The sequence below is a fragment of the Cordyceps militaris genome (genome assembly GCF_000225605.1).
Source record: "Cordyceps militaris CM01 unplaced genomic scaffold CCM_S00002, whole genome shotgun sequence".
Classification (NCBI taxonomy): Eukaryota; Fungi; Ascomycota; class Sordariomycetes; order Hypocreales; family Cordycipitaceae; genus Cordyceps; species Cordyceps militaris.
This window is the reverse complement of record NW_006271970.1, coordinates 4,925,983-4,944,926: the sequence shown is the minus strand read 5'-3', so window position 1 is coordinate 4,944,926 and position 18,944 is coordinate 4,925,983. Positions and strand designations below refer to the sequence as shown.

At 50.8% G+C, this 18,944-nt stretch overlaps 8 protein-coding genes across 8 annotated transcripts; 6 read left to right on the top strand and 2 right to left on the bottom strand.

Annotated features, from left to right (window-relative positions):
- Positions 1-545: 545 nt before the first annotated feature.
- CCM_03476 (uncharacterized protein) lies at positions 546-1,214 on the top strand (the record flags this gene model as incomplete). Its single annotated transcript, XM_006668627.1, has 1 exon — positions 546-1,214. One exon carries the CDS (start codon positions 546-548, stop codon positions 1,212-1,214), a length of 669 nt encoding a protein of 222 aa, XP_006668690.1.
- A 537-nt stretch (positions 1,215-1,751) lies between these two features.
- On the top strand, positions 1,752-2,549 carry CCM_03475 (N-acetyltransferase 5; the record flags this gene model as incomplete). Its single annotated transcript, XM_006668626.1, has 2 exons — positions 1,752-2,058; positions 2,146-2,549. 2 exons carry the CDS (start codon positions 1,752-1,754, stop codon positions 2,547-2,549), a joined length of 711 nt encoding a protein of 236 aa, XP_006668689.1.
- A 1,473-nt stretch (positions 2,550-4,022) lies between these two features.
- Positions 4,023-5,043, top strand: CCM_03474 (uncharacterized protein; the record flags this gene model as incomplete). The annotated part of the gene is made up of 5 exons (XM_006668625.1): positions 4,023-4,266; positions 4,346-4,435; positions 4,501-4,628; positions 4,703-4,790; positions 4,856-5,043. The coding sequence occupies 5 exons, from the start codon at positions 4,023-4,025 to the stop codon at positions 5,041-5,043; spliced, it is 738 nt and encodes a 245-aa protein (XP_006668688.1).
- Positions 5,044-5,829: 786 nt separating this feature from the next.
- On the top strand, positions 5,830-8,313 carry CCM_03473 (fungal specific transcription factor; the record flags this gene model as incomplete). The annotated part of the gene is made up of 5 exons (XM_006668624.1): positions 5,830-6,056; positions 6,126-6,703; positions 6,766-7,911; positions 8,053-8,109; positions 8,162-8,313. The coding sequence occupies 5 exons, from the start codon at positions 5,830-5,832 to the stop codon at positions 8,311-8,313; spliced, it is 2,160 nt and encodes a 719-aa protein (XP_006668687.1).
- A 283-nt stretch (positions 8,314-8,596) lies between these two features.
- CCM_03472 (dienelactone hydrolase family protein) lies at positions 8,597-9,608 on the bottom strand (the record flags this gene model as incomplete). The annotated part of the gene is made up of 4 exons (XM_006668623.1): positions 8,597-8,926; positions 8,998-9,145; positions 9,213-9,384; positions 9,494-9,608. The coding sequence occupies 4 exons, from the start codon at positions 9,606-9,608 to the stop codon at positions 8,597-8,599; spliced, it is 765 nt and encodes a 254-aa protein (XP_006668686.1).
- A 980-nt stretch (positions 9,609-10,588) lies between these two features.
- On the top strand, positions 10,589-12,311 carry CCM_03471 (MFS transporter, putative; the record flags this gene model as incomplete). The annotated part of the gene is made up of 4 exons (XM_006668622.1): positions 10,589-10,824; positions 10,893-11,271; positions 11,354-12,010; positions 12,060-12,311. 4 exons carry the CDS (start codon positions 10,589-10,591, stop codon positions 12,309-12,311), a joined length of 1,524 nt encoding a protein of 507 aa, XP_006668685.1.
- Positions 12,312-13,155: 844 nt separating this feature from the next.
- Positions 13,156-14,558, top strand: CCM_03470 (Protein kinase-like domain; the record flags this gene model as incomplete). Its single annotated transcript, XM_006668621.1, has 3 exons — positions 13,156-13,236; positions 13,293-14,055; positions 14,107-14,558. 3 exons carry the CDS (start codon positions 13,156-13,158, stop codon positions 14,556-14,558), a joined length of 1,296 nt encoding a protein of 431 aa, XP_006668684.1.
- Positions 14,559-14,923: 365 nt separating this feature from the next.
- CCM_03469 (Ubiquitin) lies at positions 14,924-17,639 on the bottom strand (the record flags this gene model as incomplete). The annotated part of the gene is made up of 3 exons (XM_006668620.1): positions 14,924-16,119; positions 16,209-16,493; positions 17,396-17,639. 3 exons carry the CDS (start codon positions 17,637-17,639, stop codon positions 14,924-14,926), a joined length of 1,725 nt encoding a protein of 574 aa, XP_006668683.1.
- Between the last annotated feature and the right edge of the window lie 1,305 nt (positions 17,640-18,944).

Here is an 18,944-nt window from a genome sequence, read left to right as displayed (position 1 = left end):
GCAGTGCATCTAAGGCACCAATTGCAGCACCAATCCGCCGTCCGGGATGGACTGGACCAAGCCATATACAGAAACCCGCCAAACAGACGCCAGCAGCAGTGAAGGAGACCAGCTTGACAGAACAGACCCAGAGTCTATTTGTTAAACATCAACAACTCATTCTTGACACAATTAGAACTACATTTCCTGCTGTCGACGATTTCAATGCATTGATACCAGTATTACGTGCGGTCAGGGAAGCCCTCGAGCAAAAGGACTACTGCACGGCATTCGGGACCGAGGACTTCTTGGAGGCATATACAATCCGTTGGAGTCCTAGTAGAGCTCTGACAAGTGCAAATTTGTTAGCTTGGATTTGCAGTGAGATGAGAGAGTCTGTATGGGTCCAACAGTTCCTTCACAATGATGGGCAAAAGCCATCGAAGATTGTATGCATTGGGCGAGGAGGATCTGACTTATTAGCATGTGTGGCATTGCTGAAGCACTTTCATCAAAGCAAACTCGACGAATTTCCCCGGCTAAAGTCATCTTCTCCTGATGCGATAATGACAGACATTGCTTCTATCGCTACCTCACACCTCGACCCCGATTACAACGACAGTGCTCTGGTTGATCTCAACCTCATTGACAGGCACGATTGGTCAGGGATTGTCACAAAACTACAACACACTCTTACACATTCTCCTCCTCTTTCGAAATATGCGACTGCCAAGGCGCACGCTTCAAATGTCTCAGCTATCTCATCTCACGTTTTAAATCTAGCAGTCAACCAGATCGACATGCTCGAAAGCGGAAGTACCGATCTGCGTGCGATGATTGGGCCTAACCCGGCATTAATTACTCTCTTCTTTACGCTCCACGAATTCTACTCGATCTCAATAGCTAAAACCACGGCTTTCTTATTGAGACTGACTTCGACAGCACCGAAAGGGAGTCTACTGCTTATTGTAGATAGCCCCGGAGCTGATGCCGCGCTACCTGATAGTAGCAACAACAAAGGAGAAGAAAAGAGATACCCACTCGAGTGGCTACTTTACAGAGCGCTGCTACCGCCCAAGAGCAGTAGCGCAAATTCAGAGGAGGAGGAACAGCCAGCATGGGCGAAACTTATCAAAGGCGGCCATGAAAAGGAGTATAAGTTACCTGCAGAACTAAGATTTCCGGGAAGTCTTGAGAATACCAGGCTCCAGGTGCATCTACTAGAGCGTTTATGAAGGAGCGTCCATAATAGCCAGGCTTATCTTATAACTTTGATTCTGAAATTAAATTGGCTAACCAAGCTCAGCTTGCGCATCTCTGCTTCGTTCAATTTCTCTCGGGATGTATGTGTAGGGCAGAGCTCAGACACCTATTCTAACAGTACCACCTTGATGCCACTACTTCACTGTATGTACCAGTCGACCCGGATCTTGGCGTAAGCACTAATATTATAGGACTAGGCAGCGAATAGCGCAGCTAGTTCGCTGAAGTGTACACTAGTAGTGCCTTGTCGATCGGCAGACACCGACCGTCCGAGCTCTAGCGCATCGGCCCAATGTCGACGTCAACTTCATTGTCAATTTCTCATCACCGCTAACGTTGTTTCGGCTGTCGTGTTGCATTTCTGAGAATGTTCTATACTGGTACTTTATATGCATTTTCTACTTTTATATAATTGGAAACTATATCCTCTATGCCTTTATTTATAGGGTATAATACTAAGGCTCTTCTAGAGGGCGGTCCTTGGCACGTGCCGCTGAAAGTAGTTCACAATGCTGGACTGGCATGACAAGACGGCCCGGAAGACGGAGGAACGATCCCCCGTCACTCAAGTATATCTGAGAACTTCAATTGAACGACATTATCTCTCTCATCCTATGTGCGCCCTGGTGGTCCCAATAGAGATTGCCATGGCCGTATTCAGGCGCTTTCGCCCAGACGATCTGAATAGGTTCTCAAAGTGCAATTTGGATAGTCTGGTGGAGACGTACGAAGTCGGCTTCTATCTTCAATACCATGCCAAATGGCCGTCGCTATTCCAGGTGTGCGAGGACAACCAGGGCAACATAATCGGATACAGTATGCTATGCCTCGCCTACACAGCTGAACGGCGATTTCGCAAAACACGCGGACGCGAGCTTGCTAACTGATATGCGCGACGCGTAGTCATGGGCAAGGTTGAATCGTCACCTGATGCATACAAGCGTTCCGAGCACTATCTGCCGTGGCACGCCCATATTACCGCATTTACCGTTGCTTCGGAAGCACGCAGGCTCGGCATCGGTAAGATCCTTGCTGAGCAGGTGGAAACAGCAGCGGACGCGAGGAATGCCTGGTTTGTCGACTTGTTTGTGCGTCGCAGCAACGAGGTCGCCATTGCATTTTACAAAAGTGCGGGGTACAGTGTTTTTCGCGTGGTCAAGGACTATTACATCGATCACGCCACCGATCCAACAAAGGCGACGGAAGATGCTTTGGATATGCGCAAGCCGTTAAAGAGAGACGCAGATCGGCAGCATATTAGAAAAGATGGCGAAAGATATGAAGTATCGCGGGATGATGTATGGTAATTACGAGGCCGCATCGCAAAACATGTCGCTTCTTTATTTGACAAGGGCGCTACATAGATAACCACTCGACCATAGAGACGATAAAAAGAGACGATAAAACGATGAATTTAGATATTATACGATTTCTCCGTACAGGCTATTTGCGCTCCTGAGCCTTGGAATCCATAAACGTATCGTGGTGACGGTCTTGCTACGTGATGTTAGTCCGAGGCTTGAAGTTGTTCATCTAGGAAACAAACCCGAGCTTTAACAGCACCAGCATCCTGAAGCATGGGCGAGGCCATGCTCAGCCCCCAAGGCATAAAGCGGCCATCAACGCGGTAACTGCATAATCACGCCTACCTACGCGAGCCGGGGGCAGCCTGCGTTTGCACACATGTTTTTGGCATCTTACAGAGATATCAGCCCGTTTGCAACATGTCAGGAGTCCTCCATATAAAATTGTAAAATGGCGCCAATATGCCAAAAAAAAAAAAAAATTACACTTAAAAAAACTGCTCAAGCCATCTTAGCAAACAACCCCTGCGCCCCTAGGTATGCTGAAACACTACATCACTACATGTTTGGTGCTGTTTATCAGAGTGGCGTCCGTCAACCTACAAGTTGGCCCAATAGGAAGACACGCGGTTGCTGTATGAAAGCAGGATTTTCTGCCGAGCGTGTGGTGGGTCAAGTGAGTGGGCCATTTGACGCCCACCTCTTTGTTGTTTGGACTTATAATTTAGATTGATCATCACCACCCACTATACGCACCAATCTTGATAACGTTGTTGCTTGTGCTTCTTCTCTTCGTGTCTTATCTCGCTCTGCTTCGTACACTACGTGGTAGCAATTGCCTCAGTCTAGGCAAAACGATTTCTTGTGGACAAGCCCCCGCTGAGTCCCGACTCCATCAATCGAGCCCTACACACCTCCGAGAAGAGACAAAACCCTTCAAGCCGTCGGCCCAGTGCCCGACAGACCCCCGGGCCTCACGACACGGCTCCAATAATCCCTTAAGCTTCGGCTTCGGACAAGGTTGAGTTCACACTCAGTTCATATTGCTGGTTCATTAAAGGGAGCCAGTGATCATTTTATCACCATCAATGTAGGGTACATGAGACCTGTCTAGAGCCCACAGAACCTCCACAATACATCATCATCATCATCCCACAGCAGCATATGGAATGCTCGGTTGAGCGTCCTCGGAAAGGAGGCCCCTTTGCCGGTCAACGACATAAAAAGGGCGAAGCATAAGGAGCAGAAAAATAAAAGTGGTTTGCATTCTAATGGTGAGGCTTGCTCGGCTATTTGCATATGACCCGTAAAGTCCCCATCAGAGCCTCTTTGATTATAGCGAAAAAAAATTCGAGTGTTTTAATACTCGGCACCTCCCCCTCTTTCTGTTAGAACCTACTTGCTGTCTGACCACTCGTTTATGTCACGTACAATAACGGCTAACTTCCAACCGCCAACTGGACGACTAACGAGAAGATGCCTACGCCGGATTCTGAAGAAAATGTACCCTTTATGGGCGACAAGACGCGAGACTCGGACCAGCGTACTGACCGGGCTGTTCTTGTTCGGAGACTTCAGCAGAATGTCGTCTGTGGTGTTTTGGGATTCATTTCCTCTTCGTTGATTTTCCTCACTATTCTACTCTTCACCAGGCTCCCAACAAACACCACCACCTGTACCAAGCCACAGGTACTGCCCGGCCAGAGTTTTTGGCCAGAGAGTAAGTACTGAATTGCACGCATGCCAATGTAGGAAAAAAGGCATTGACGTTTGTTTTTCTTTCTTCTTTCCTTTCACAGTTCCCGACTTTGCGCGAGTCTTTGTGGACGACAAGGACTGGATAGACGCGGGCGAAATTGGCGACGTGCTTTGGCATGATCTTTTGCCGGGTAAGTTCTTCTCCTTGCGAGCTCGCTTCTTGCTCTTTTTCCAACGGAACTGACTTAGACGTTAGTTGGCGGGGGCTTTGTACCGATACCCTGGCCGCGAAACTATGCCTTGCCCGAAAGCGCTCCCTTGGAGGGGAACCCAGAGCAAGCAGAGCTTTATGCTACGTCGAGTGTACATCAATTACATTGCCTGGTAAGTTTTGTCCCTGGAAACAAGACATGAGAGGGGATCACTGCGTGACAACTAGCTAACTGATCGTGTAACAGGCAACCATGCGAGAGACGATCAAGTCCTATAGTCAGGGCGAGGAACCATTATATAGCAGTGGCCATGCCTACCACTGCTTAAACTATTGTATGCTATTATCCAAGCCATTGCCCATTTTATCGCTGGATACTGACTGTTTCCTTTTCTCAAAGTGAGGCAGGGTGTGCTGTGCGCAGCGGACACAACCCTTGAGTACGGACATCCTGTTTGGAACAAGGAGAAGACATCTATGGAATACGACTTTGCTGGGAATGGTGTGGTGCATCAATGTCGAAACTGGAATACTGTGAAGGAGTTTCTTGTGAACCATCGTACTCCTGATAAACAGTCGATGAACTAGAGAACTTCGATTTGATTCTGGTCTTCTTCGTCTCCAGAGAGCTTGTATGACAGCCACGAGGAGCTGTTCGAAAGAGCTGAGAACAATGATGAGAGAAAAGCCGAAATGCAATCGGATTACGAAGGCCGCAGCAACACGCACGCCGCAGAAGAACACCCAGTATCATCGCGCCTGCGAGCCAGAAATCCGAGCGGTCGTTAGGGTTGTATTTTAAGCAGTACTCTTAACAAATAGCGCCTTTCTCTGCTGAATACCTAGCCATAACTAATTTATCGTTATTCGTTTATTCTAGACCCCTATTCTGCCGTAACCTAAAAACGCCATAGCGCACGACCGTTTGCCACCGTTCGGGCGCCCACCACCAGACCACCGGTCATTAGCACTTATCTAGTATTATAGCTATATTATAGTAGCTTACGATACCTAAAATACTATTCTAGTTATTAGTAAAAGTACTAATATGTATCTTGATTTATTAATAATAAATACTAATATTTATTTTTACTTTTATTTATTAATACTAAATATTAATAGCTTTTATATATATTAAATAGTAATAATAAATTCTAGTATATATCATTTAATAATATTATATAATTAAATAAATTTAAATAGGTTTTATATTTTTTTAATCTTTCTTTTTAATTTTCTTAATTGTCTTAATTTTCTTAATTCTCTATTACCTTAAAAATTCTATATAGTAACTATAAGCTGTAATGACCAACTCCTATCGCATGTAGATATCGGAAGGGCTACACAGAACCTCGCACTCGTGCTCCCGCTCCCATGTCGTCGAATGCAGGCACAACGTCCTTCCCTGGCGATGTGGCGTCGTCGGTTCTCGATGTAGCATCCTTTGGAATGCAGCAGACGCAACCTTTGCAGGCCAATGCCTCGGCTGCCACCTCGCCAGTGCAGCCGAGCCAGCAGGCATGCGCAGCAAAACCTACCACGAACCAAAGCAGACGGCGGGAGAAGCCCCATCTCTCGTGCACTTTGTGTCGCAAACGCAAGTGAGTAACGAGCCTCGCGCCACATCACCTCGTCGCCGCCCACCGCTGACAATGCTTCCGCTCCCATAGGCTGCGCTGTGATCGCAAGCAGCCCTGTTCCAGCTGTGCCTCACGCGCTGTTCCCTGCACCTATGTCCAAGGCGGTGCCGGTGTTGTCGGTCCGACTCTTCACGATCGCCTCGTTGAGCTGGAGCGTCTCATCGTGTTGCAAATGCCGCTATCCCAGGGGCAGAATCTAGCTGCGCAGCCTACCAACACGCATGTAGCAGACCCGCAGGATGGCGCCGGCTTTCAGCAGACCGATTCCAGTCACGTCCCGTCTGAGCGTGGCAGCCTCCATATTGGCGGCTCGGAGCTGCAATACGTTGGTGGCGAGCATTGGGCTGCCATCCTGGACAACATTACCGATTTCAGGGACCAGCTCGCTCGAGGAGAGGACGTGTCGCTGCCGGAACCGGTCGGTGCATCTAGCTCTGGGGCTGCTCATGAGCCCGAAATTGTCCGCATGCCTCCCGCACGTCGCGCACTGCTCCTATACGGTTGTCCTCGTCCAGCGTCCCGCGAAGAAATTCTGGCCGCGCTGCCGCCCAAGATTACAGTTGATCGCTATCTCTCGCGCTATTTCACGTGCCTCGAGCTAGCCTCTTGTATGTAAAGCAAAACTCCAAATTTCCTCTCCTACCCGCAGACACTCACCCTCTCCGGACAGGCACGATTCACGGCCCTACATTTCTTCAAGAGTATGAAGCATTCTGGTCGGACCCCTCCCAAACCTCCATAATATGGATTAGCCTTCTGTTCGGAATCATATGCCTCGCAGTCACCACGTCAGACGTAGCCGAGGTCGGCCTTGGACATGAAAGAGACCTAGCCCTGCGCCAAGTAGATCTGTATGTTGAAAAGATTGTGCAGTGTCTGGTCTTGGGACAGTACACCACCGCGGGCCCATACGTGGTCGAAAGTCTGGTGCACTATTTACATGTTGAGTTTGCCATTTGCACCGATGCCAACAAGGATGTGTGGTTTGTGCTCGCCCTCACCATCAAAATTGCCACGTCGATGGGTTACCATAGAGATCCAGGCTACTTTCCCAGGCTAACACCGCTTCAAGCTGAAATGCGCCGTCGCCTATGGGCAACGCTCGTGATGGCGGACATTCTCATATCAAGCCAAATGGGAATGCCTCGGATGATTTCAGACTCACAATGGGACACAGCCGAGCCCCAAAACTTAAATGACTCTGATTTAAGTGCAGAGCTGACGCAGCTTCCGCCGTCTCGACCCGAAACTGAGCACACTTCGTCCCTAGGCATCATTTCGAGGATAAGGATACTTAGAGTTGTCGGTCAAATCACAGACCTGACTTCAGCCGTCGCGCCGTGCAGCTACGCCGAGATCACTCGCCTTGATGGGCTCTTGCGAGACACACAGGCCATCATCCCACAGCTGCTCCAGCCCAAACCGCTGGCTGCCAGCATAACTGATTCCCCGCAAGTGATCATGGCTCGTTTATTTATCAGCCAAATCTTTTACAAGGGCCAAATCATGCTACACCGGCGCTTTCTATACCTCGAACCCCCTCCACAAGAGCAAGCCTCATATACATATTCTCGCAAAGTGTGCCTGGATGCTGCACTGAGCTTGCTGGAGATCCAGTTCATAATGGATGAGGAAACATGTGTAGCAGGGCAGTTGCACACGATGCGATGGCGTTTGAGCTCCTCATTAAACCACCAATTCCTCACGGCTACCATGCTACTCTGTTCGCTCCTTCATCGCAAAATTACACTGCAACGAGATGACGAAATTATCGCAGCCCTGAAGGCTTCCAGAACTATATGGATGCGACATTGCGGTAAGTCTCTAGAGGCTAGAAAGGCAGTCTGGACTATAAGCGTTGTGCTTGCAAGGGCTTTGGGGGACAATAGCCAGGAAATGGCCGGTTTGCAGCCGGAGGGGGTGCCTTGGCCGGTTGAACCGAATGCGAACAATCCAGACGCCGAAGTAGACTTTGATCCAAGTCAGATGCTCCAAGAGCTTTTCCGACCTGATGGTAAGCCTCGCACCTGGTTCAGCAAGCGCCACTGCTAATTCTTATCATGCAGCGGGAGTCCCATTCCAACCGGACTTGTTTGCAGGATACACGCCGCCCATGATGCAAAGTGAAGGTCTTTCCATGTTCTCCGGCGCTCAAGACAATCCAGATTTACATCTAGGATCGGCGGAATGGTTGTTGTTAGAGCCGGGAGAGGACTGACATTGAGGATAGACGAGTGCCACCTCGGCATTCTAACGTATGTTTCGTTTAAAAAAAGAGTGACAACGAATTAATCGACAAAACAGAAGCATGTATTGACGGGAAGTATTTGACAGGAAGTATAGCACCTTGAGCGATCCCAATAAACCACCCCACTTGCTAAACCTCAGCCAGTTGTGATCAATAGTAGCATGCGGCAATTTACCATAACTTGCATTTCTTTCAGTGTCTATTTTCTTCTTCTTATGAATACCAACTTTGGTGTGAACTAGTTCTGCAAACCTCACAGGTGCCTGCCAAAAAACTCCAAAACAGTCTGGTAGCCACGGGCATATTCTTCCCTGACTCTCGGGTCGGAGAGGTCCGCGCGGGCCGCCATCCAGCCGTGGACCTGGTCGCCAAAGGTCTCGACATGATGGGGCACCGAGAGACCCTGCTCAAAGGCGGCGACATCGGCGGCGGGATCTTCACCGGAAGCGAGGAGCAGGTACGGGACAGAAATGGACTTGGCGCCCTCGGGATCGATCATGGCAGGATGCAGACCGGCGGCGACGGCGAAGGGATTGGACGGCGCCGAGGTGACGAGCTCTGCGACCTTGCCGCCCCAGCAGTACTGTTTTGATGTTGACGGGTCAGAGACGTTGGGCAAAAGCATTTTTATGCTCATTGAGAAATGAAGCTTACCCCGATCAGACCCCATTTTGTGATGCTGGGGTAGGCGGCTTTTAGGCTGTCGACAAAGGCTGGGAGCTTGGCTGCAACAGCGTTGGGGTCGTTAGCGCTAAACCAGGCGCCTAAATTATTCTGCTTCTCTGGGGTGTCAGGGGGATACCTGCTCAAGCGAAGAAACATGATTAGCTTAGCGTCTCTCCTTTTATTTTGTCTCTTCTTTGTCTCACCACTCCGTCGGGCAGGAGTTGCCGTCGAACCAGTCCGGGATGAAGACCTTGTACTGCGCGCCCTGAATGCCTGCGCTCAAGATGTCCGCTCCCTGTACCGTCTGATCCACGAAGCCAAAGATGTCGAAAATGGACACGATGCCCAGTGTTGCGTCGGCCGGGCCAGTAACATCTGTTTTTTTTTTCGCAACGAAATGGTCAGCTTTTCACTTGTCATGGGGTTGTAGCTTGAGAAGCACCAGCAGTACGCTAGCTCTCCAACTTCTCTCTCTCTCTCTTACAGGTCTTGCTGCCGCCTAGCTGCTCGTAGGAGCCCTTGGCGACGTATCCTTCAGCTACGACGGGTGGGATGTTGCAGCAGGCACGGCCATGGCCGCTTGTTCCGGGCATCGACATGCTGGCGATGTGGCGAGCAGCGGCGTAGGGCGCGCGCGATGGCTGCAGAGCAGACAGGCAGGTCGAGGACAAGGAGGACAAGACTGGAGCTGGTCGCTGGGCTCTGGCTGCTTGGGCGAGAGGAGAGAATCCCGCCGATGGTAAGGACGTCTTGGTTGCTAGTCTGCCCGATTGTCGCATTTCAAGGGAAACTGCACGTGGCTAGGCTGGAGAGTAGGCTGGCCTGTTGAGCGGTTCTGTGAAGTGGGTGTTGTTTTGGAAGTATTATCGAATATTCATACTGTTTTATAATACGAGTTTCCAGAGGTCAAGCCCGTCGTCTCGTCTCCGTCTCCGTGGATTACGGCGCCATGTCCCGTTCCGTTAGCTCCGCCGAGAGGGGCGCAAGGCTAGCTAGCCTGTGCCAAACAATCAATAATCCACCGAACCGGATTTCCATGGAGATGTCAGTCCGTCCTGCTTTTCTACGTCAGCCAATAGTGGCGACAACGACCACGAGTTGACGGGCGAGGCTGCGATCAAAGCCAGTCAGTGCACCCAGCGCACCCAGGGCGACGGCCCTGATCACCGGTTGACATGTGCCTGCCAGGGGGCCTTACACGCTGGGTGGCTTTTGTTGGCGCCAGAGCCAAGCCGGTTGCGTTCTGATTCGTCGTTTAGACTGCCTCCTCCGTCCGATCCACCATTGGTCTGTCCTCCGTCCGATCCTCCGGGGTCCCGCTCGGCGGGCTGACCCACAAGCTCACCCTGGAGACTTGCCCATCTTCGGAGGAACGGGCGGAGGTACCAGCTCGAACTACTGCCCGGAGCAAGGAAAAATTGTAAAATGGAGGTTATTAAAACTCGCGTAGAGACATCACATATGCAAAGTCGGGCTATAACGTAAACAAGCAAGCTTTGCGAAAGTAGCGATACTGGAAGCGTTTCCATACGCTGTAAGCCTTACGATCTGATATCAAAATCTCGCCGACAACCTCACCATGCAAGACGATGCGAAAAACGAGCCCGTCCGGTCGGGGACAAGCACAGACACAAAGACAGAAAACGATGTCGAGGGAAAAGCGGTCGCCACGACTGTTGTTGAGGCATCTGAGCAAGTCGTAGATCCCCACGTTGTGGACTGGAACGGACCTGACGACCCGGAGAATCCCAAGAACTGGTCCAGCGCCAAGCGGTGGTCTCACATTATTCTGATTGCTACTCTGGGTCTTATCACGTATGTATCGATTATCATCGACGCAGTTTCTTGACATTCGTGGCAAGGCTAACCAACCTCCATGACAGCAACTTTGCGCCAACCATTTTCGCACCCGGCATCAGCCAGCTGAACGAGGAATTCAACATCACCTCGAGCACCGTCAGCACCCTGGCCATAACGCTCTACGTCCTGGGCATCTCCATCGGGCCGATGTTCACGTCGCCGCTCAGCGAAGTGTACGGCCGCCTCGTCGTGTATCACGCCAGCATGGTCGTGTTTGTGGCCTTTGTGGTGGCCAATGCCGTGAGCCAGAACACGGCGCAGTTTCTCGTCTTTCGCTTCCTCTCTGGCTGCGCAGGCGGCACGCCGCTTTCGCTCGGCGGCGGAACCATTGCCGATCTCACGAGCCCGGCGCAGCGCGCCCTGGCCATGGCCCTCTTCAGCCTGGGTCCCATGTTTGGGCCGGTGAGTTTTTTTATTCCAACCTCCTTGCTTTGCATGCCCCCGGGGAGGAGACAGCATGCTGACGGAAACGGGAAACATCTAGGTCCTGGGGCCGGTGATGGGAGGCTTCGTCGCCGCCGCAAAAGGCTGGCGCTGGACCTTTTGGGTGCTCGCCATCGTCGGCGGCGGCATGCAGCTCCTCAGCTTCGCCCTCATGCGCGAGACGCACCCCAAGGTGATCCTCGACAGCAAGGCGGCGCGCCTCCGGCGGTCGAGCGGGGACGCCGCCTTCCGATCCAGGCTCGCGCGCGCGACCACGCCGGGTCAGGTCCTGGTCCAGGTCCTTGTCCGTCCGACGGCGCTCCTGCTCCGCTCGCCCGTGCTGCTGCTCATGTCGCTGTACGTGGGCTTCATCTTCGGCGTCATGTACCTGCTGTTCAGCACCTTTGACGGCGTGTTCCAGGCGCAGTACGGCTTCAGCGTCGCCGTGTCGGGCCTCGTCTATCTCGGCCTGGGCCTGTCCGCCGCGACGGGCATCGTCTTCTTTACCGTCTTCAACCAGCGGATCCAAGCCGCCTGCATGAAGCGAGACGGCGTGGCGGCCCCAAAGCCAGAGCACCGCTTGGTTCTGATGATTTGGTTCAGCCCAGGCGTGCCTGCTGGCCTGTTCATTTACGGCTGGGCTACGTTTTACAAGATCCACTGGTTTGTCCCCATTCTTGGGACCGTGCTGATCGGTTACGGCGCTTTTTTTGTGCTGGTGAGTTTTGTTCTGGGACGAGGGCGGCCGTTGTACTTAAAATCAGCAGATGCTCACTCAACTCTACCTCGTCGAGGTATTCGGCACAAAGGCAGCAGCTTCCGCCCTCGGCGCCAACATCTTGGTGCGTTACCTGGGAGGCACGTTTCTGCCACTGGCCGGCCCAAGCATGTATGCGACGCTCGGCCTGGGCTGGGGAAACAGCTTGCTGGGATTTGTGTCGCTCGCCTTCATCCCTGCTTCCATATTCCTGTACAAGTATGGAGAGCAGCTGAGAAACAAGTCTTCAGTGAAGGCTTAAGTTGGAGTGGATGCTGGCTCATACCTTGGACCACAGTAGACGGCTAATAGATTGTATTCCAGGCCGGGAGAGGTTTCGGATTCGTTTCGTTTAGGTGTACTTAATAACAGACAGCCTAGATAGAAGCCAGAGGAACAATCTCCTATTACCTAGTATATCTTTTAATACAATGACTATCTCTTATCCTATACACTATTAGTCCTAATATTACTGCCTTAGAAGGTACTCTTTTTATATTATTTATTTGTTTTCCTAGACGCTAACTGAACAACGTAAAGGAATATGTTCGCTCCTATTGACACTGTTGTATGGGCATCCACTAACTAAGTGGAAGCTGATGGGGAGATCAGTGGGCATGCTTTAGAGACAATTTAGGTGGCGATATGTACATATTAGCGCCTGAGAAGCCGAGCATAGCCCCTGTAGCTAAAGTTTTCGCCTAAAAAAAACCCTAAACTAGTCTCAGCACCGTTGTACTAATAAATCACTACAACTTTTTACAATGGCAGCATAGAGGCAACAGGTCGTGATCGGGAGCGATCAAATTGAGGTAACGCCATTGTTAGAAATACTCCGAGCCCCTGATAAAAGTAGTGATGTGTAAGCACGAGCCCCCAGACGATTCGACGAATCTGGCAGGCGGTAAGCAATCAGGTTCTGTGGCTTGTCTCAACCGATTGTTTCTGTAAAGAGTTGGTACCCAAAAGGCTCCAAAACTTCCGTTCCGCTTTCATTACCATTCATCCTTACTATTCTTCACTGTTATTTCGTGCAGCGAATTTAATATTGTCGGTTTACATTGACCCTTATATCTTCAAGCCAGTTAATCATCAATTCAAAGGCAATGGCTGTTAGCATCAACCGTGTTGGTTATGATGAGCGGCTCGCTGTGGTTGGCGACATCCTAAGAGGCCTCGGACTGCAGGTAGGGCGCAACACTTATCAGTAGCATCGTACATATACTGATTCAGTACCGGACAGGCATCAAAGGTCTCAACTGTGGCATACGACGATGATTACAAGTACCCATTCAACAATTTCCTCTTCAAAGTAGATTTGGCAACCCCCGCATCGTCTGCCCAATTCACAGGCACACAAGCCGGAACAGTCAAAGCACCATTCGGCGGCGTATCTTCTTTCATCATCAAATTGAGCAACGCAAAGGCTTCAGATGCCAACAACGCTAATCGCGTTCCAAATGATGTTGCAGCGCAGCACCTTGTCCGTCAATCCCTAGCGGCTGCGCGACTTGGTCCTTTAATCCCGGATGTCTATGCGTGGGCTCCGGCCAGCCTCACTGATAAACTACGCGAAAAGGATTTCGGATGGATCATTTCAGAGTTCAGGGCTGGTGTAGATTTAAACACTGTCTTTGCTGACCTCACAAACGACGCTAGAGGAAAGGTTCTCGGGCAAATTGCCGCTGCTTTTGCAGCAATCCAGGCAGTCAAACTGCCAGAGACGGTTACGAAATTTGGGGGAATCGCCTTCAATGAAAAAGGTCAGATTATCAGCGCTGAGGCTCCTTTCCGACAAATAGACCCCATGGTAGACTCATACGTGGAGTTCAAGTTTGGCAACCTGCGCAGGCGTTTTGATGCTGCTGGTAAAAGCCCTGTTATTCGAGGCTGGAAGACGGACGGGGTTGATGTCCGAATTGAGCAGTTTCTGAGCAGCAATGGGCCTGAGAAAGTTCTTTCTGGTGTCGACCTTGCGCAGAAGAGCTTAGTGCATGCAGACTTTAGTATGTGTACATCCATACATAACCAGAAAATCACGATGCTAATGATTGTAGCGACGAACAACATGCTGTTCGATAAAGACAGCAACGAGATCACAGCGATCTTGGATTTCGATTTTTCTGTTGTTTCCAATCCGTTTGATGAGTACCTCACCAGTTTCACAGACTTGGGTGGGTGCGTGGGTGGCCTCACCAACGAAGTTGAGGCCGCTATCCTCAAGGGTGACTTTGCATCGCCACCAGCTGATCTGAGTGAAGATGCAAAGAGAGAATGGGAACTCGCTGATGCTTGGAGATCCATTGCAAAAAAAAACGGTGTGCTTTCTCCAAGTGAAATGAAAGGCGCGGACCAGATTATGGAACTGATACAGTTCCAGAACCTGCTGTGTCCTCACCGTTTGAGTAACGCATTCATGCTGGAGAAGATGAATGACACAGAGAAAGCTGAGCTGCGAGCTAAGACCCAAGCAAAGATTGTGCAATGGCTAGCGAAATATGGCTTCTGAAACAATTTCTTCGTAACTCGGAGCAATAGATGCATTATTATAATAAAAAACGATAGCTACTCTACACGTCCACTTGGCTCGTATTCAAAACATAAGGCAGCATTGGAGGCGTCGGTAAAATGCTGGCTACGCCAGACAAGACAAGGGACCAACATTTGGTAATTATCGATATTGCAAGATAGTACAGCGTTTTTTATAGAAGGCTCGATTCCAATACTTCCATGCTGCACCAGGCAGCCAAGTAGATCAACTCACTTTGGAAAGCAGAAACTCAACCGATATACCATGGACCGGGTTCGTGGCTAAGGCCATCTTGAGGGATATGTGTAGCCCTCGCCGTCCTTATTATTTCTTACTTAGTAGGTTCATGCCAACCGGCGTCTCTTAGCTCCCTGCCCGTGGTCATCGTCTCGCGGGCGGCGACGCCGGCGACGAGAGACAATATCCTCCGAGCTCCCCGCCGCATCGCCTACCTCATCCCTATTCGCAGCTCGGTGGTGGCTAGCTTCCGAGAGCCCCGCCGCACTCGACCGCGCTCTGCGAGAAGAGCGGCGCGTGCCGCGCTCAGATACATCTTCTCGAGAAGCCTCGGTCGAGGTCGCTCGCTCGTCAAACCGGGGGCCAGGTGCACCGGGCATTTCGACTTTGCGAGACTGACGGCTAGATTTGCCACTGATCTCTCCAGCTTCAACATCAAGCGCCCCGTCAGCTGTCGCTTCACCCGTCACGTTTTGGGCGGCCGTAGGAGCCTGGAGGGGCGATTTTCTGCGAAGTGCCTCGACTCGGCGACTCTCGGCCTGCGCTTCTTTCACGGCTGCTTCCGCCATGTCTCGCGATTCCGGCGAGAGCCCGAAGCAAGGCTGATCTGTTTCATGGTCTCCAAGCTTATTTTGCCAACCGTTCAACAAGTCAGGCCAGCTAAAGACTTTCAACGAATCGAAACAATGGCGTGCCAGTGGCGGAAGCCAGTCGCGGAGCTCCCCCAGATCCCGACGATATTCTAACGTGGATTGTTGGATCGTACAAGATGAAAAACCCTCTTCTGTCCAGCGTGCGAGTAACTGGCTCAAAGCTTGCTGGCCAATATCGCGAGGCTTCCATGTTACTGGCGTGATGTTTGTCGGGAGTCGGGCTCGAGTGGCGGCGAGGCATGGAAGCAACACGGGGTTTTGTACCAGCACAATGTATTCAAATTCCCAGCCCAGCTCCATAGACAATAGACAAGCAGGGATACTCTCCGAGCCACCGCAGTTCCACCTCTCCTCGTCCCCTGGGCCTGTATCTGGCCATGTATTGGCCCAGATGCCTTGCTTTTGCCATTGCTTAATGACCCAGTCTCGAGCGGGTATATTTGGTGTTTCCAGGTTTGTATAAAATCTTTTGTGCATATATGTCCTTCTCCATTCTTCGACTTGACGAATTTCTCGTAGTCTGACGTGGTAATCGAACCGCTTTCGGGGTGTTTCGTGCGGTCCTTCGCTCGCAGGTGCATCTCGTTCGCTGGAACTCTCAGACAGAGGATCGACGCTTCGGTATACTGGGGGCAGATCAGAGCTTTCACCTGTAGCCCAGGTCCATAGGTTTTGAAACATGGCGATGTGACTTGGTGAAGTTGTTCATAGAAAAGCAACAATTGCGGCATGTACGTACGGTGACTACCCATCCTCACATAGTGTCGCACTGTAGTGCATCGTGACTGGCAGAGGTGTGGGCCTGTTTGACCAACCGCATCACAGAGCTCGCTGGTGCCAATGTCCTCGGCGGCTAGCAGAACAAAGGACGAGAGGAGCATCCAATCGATGGCAGCTCTTAGCGCCGTCCTGTTGCGCGCACAGCCACGACCGAGTTTGACATGTCTGGCGTTACCCAGCATCTGGACTTCCTTGGCTCTGCGAGCCTGGCGCAAGGCCACACTGCCGAGACATCCTACGCTGGCTGACACCCAACTAGGGCCTCTTAGGGATCATGGCACGGAGACCCAGCATGCAGTCGTTGCCGCGACCGGTGATCAGTCCATGGGTGACCTCACCAGGTTTGTGTTGGAGAAGGCGGCCGGGGACTGCCGGGTCGAAAGCCGACATCTGGCTCACAGAGATGTTCCGGATGCCTGGTGCCTTTCCAAATAATCATGTCATAGAATTGTTTTGTATTGGTTTGCAAGGTGCATTGTTTTCGGGTCCATCAAGTCTATTCTAGACAATTTATTTATTTGTTCTTGTTTGGTCAAGCCCCGTATCTGACTCCTCCAATGTGGCTGCTGTGGTAAAGAGAGCCTTGCTTGCCGTAGTGGTGTCCCATTTGACTCCAGGTTGGCAGATCGTTCCTCTGGCTTGCGGGCTATTTATTATTATATTTGCCGATTTGACCGATATCAAAAGCAATCCAATCCAATCCATGTGTCGCCACGCAATTTACAGCCAATAATTATTTCCTGTCCCGACGTTTGTATTGCGACAATCTTTATAAATGGGATTACAATCTACCTTGACTCCAGTGTTATCTAGACGTTTCTGCTGTGGAAGCTACGGAATATTAGGCGGAAGCACGTAGATATCTACAAGTTTAATAGCAACAATCTTAATATATTTTATACTTAGGATTCTAACTTCCGAACTCTCTACTATCCCCTCGTCACGTCTGCTTCTCCCCCAGGTGCTTGCAACTCGAATGCTGATCCGGCAGTCTTATTGCCCACAAACACTACATATTAGCACACTTCAACTCGACCCCGTCGAATCCCAATCCTTGAATATCTTACCTGAGACACCGTCGGGCTACGAATTACCTGCGTAATTCTCCATTTGGCCGAAGCCGAAGCACCACCCGCACCTCTGAACCTTCGTGAATGCCATAGTCTGAGAGGACGTTGTCGCTCTGGAGCTCACGCCCCTTGAAAAGAATTTTCTGTTGTGCGACCGGAATGTGGGCGACCTGCTCAAGCTGCTGTTTGATGACACTAACTTTGGTTGAGTCCTCGCCTGTGAGGGTATACACATTTCCTGCCATTGTCAGGGCATAAAATTTGAAGCCCAAACAGACCTGCGCCGCAAGAGCAGCAATGGAAACAATGTGATGCTTCATTGTGAAGAGAGCTTTTTGAGTTTTGCTTTGAAGCGATTGTGATGGAATGTGTGTTGGATGATGCAAAGGCAGAATATGCTCGATGAACACGGCGAAGCTGCTATTTATGATTCTATAATTCAGGCTTGTGTACCAACAGAAAAGCAAATGGGACATGTAGTACGGGATGCGGGGTTTACATCCAATACAATTGAGACACGGCAACGGACAAAGTAAAACACACATACGGATAGATGACTATCCGTACATTATACGACTTGATTCTGCTATCTATTCCTTGCAGCGGCCTGAGACGCTGGTAGACCAGTCTTGTGCTGAAGATCCTTGATGAACGCCCGCACTGTCCCTTTTACAGACAAAGACGTAGCCGTACGCGACCAGACTGACGCGGAACAGGGCACCACGTGAACCAACTTCACCAAGAGGCGTCAGGCCGTTATCTAAGGAATCTTGCAGCTGCTGGGTCAAAAGTTGGAGCCATTTGGCATGACGGAGAGGGTGGCGGCGGCTGGTCAACCGAGGAAGCTGGCGTGCGAAAGAGCTGTCGCTTCGGCAGGTCGCCAGCTCCCTTAGAACCAAGACTGCAAATAAACCAATACATGCACTGCCACTATATCCATTGCCCTGTCTGATTCGAATGCTGAGTGCACAGGTGACGCGACCAGCGGAGCGCAAGCGCCGTATACACTAAGCCCACGTCGAGCGAAGCGAGGAAAAGAAGAAGAAGAAAAAGGCTGAGGGTAGCTGTAATGAAAAGAGATTATTTTATAAATTGTACGCTTTTATGGATGGCGCTGCGCTTGGCTTCTTTTTTTTCCTCGCTCCGCTCGTCTCTGCGCACAACGTTCTAAACTCACGAGAAAATTTGACCTCGTCCAGTCCCCTAGATTCCTCCGTGAAATCGACGGGTGGCTGGCCATGTTGCGATGGAGACTGTTGATCCTCAAATGGCTATTTGACAAGCAACACAATCCAGACAGTGCCATCTTCCACAACCCACTGCAGGTCTTTGATGCCAGCACAATCGACCTTTCTTTCGGCGACGCCATCTGTGTTGGAATCGACAAACACAGGTTGAACCGCTTCGATACGAGTCACCCGTGGGTTGTACAGGAGACGGCGGCACTCCCCAAGATTCGACCCAAGATATGGTTTGCGTACATCGTCGACAGACACCCCGTCCCCGGACCCGGAATTGTCATCCGAATGCTCAGCAACGTTGCACCGGAGCGAGGTTAAGATTTGCCCGCCAAGGCTAACCACACTGTCATCTCCATAAATCAAGAGGCGGGTCTTTATAACTAG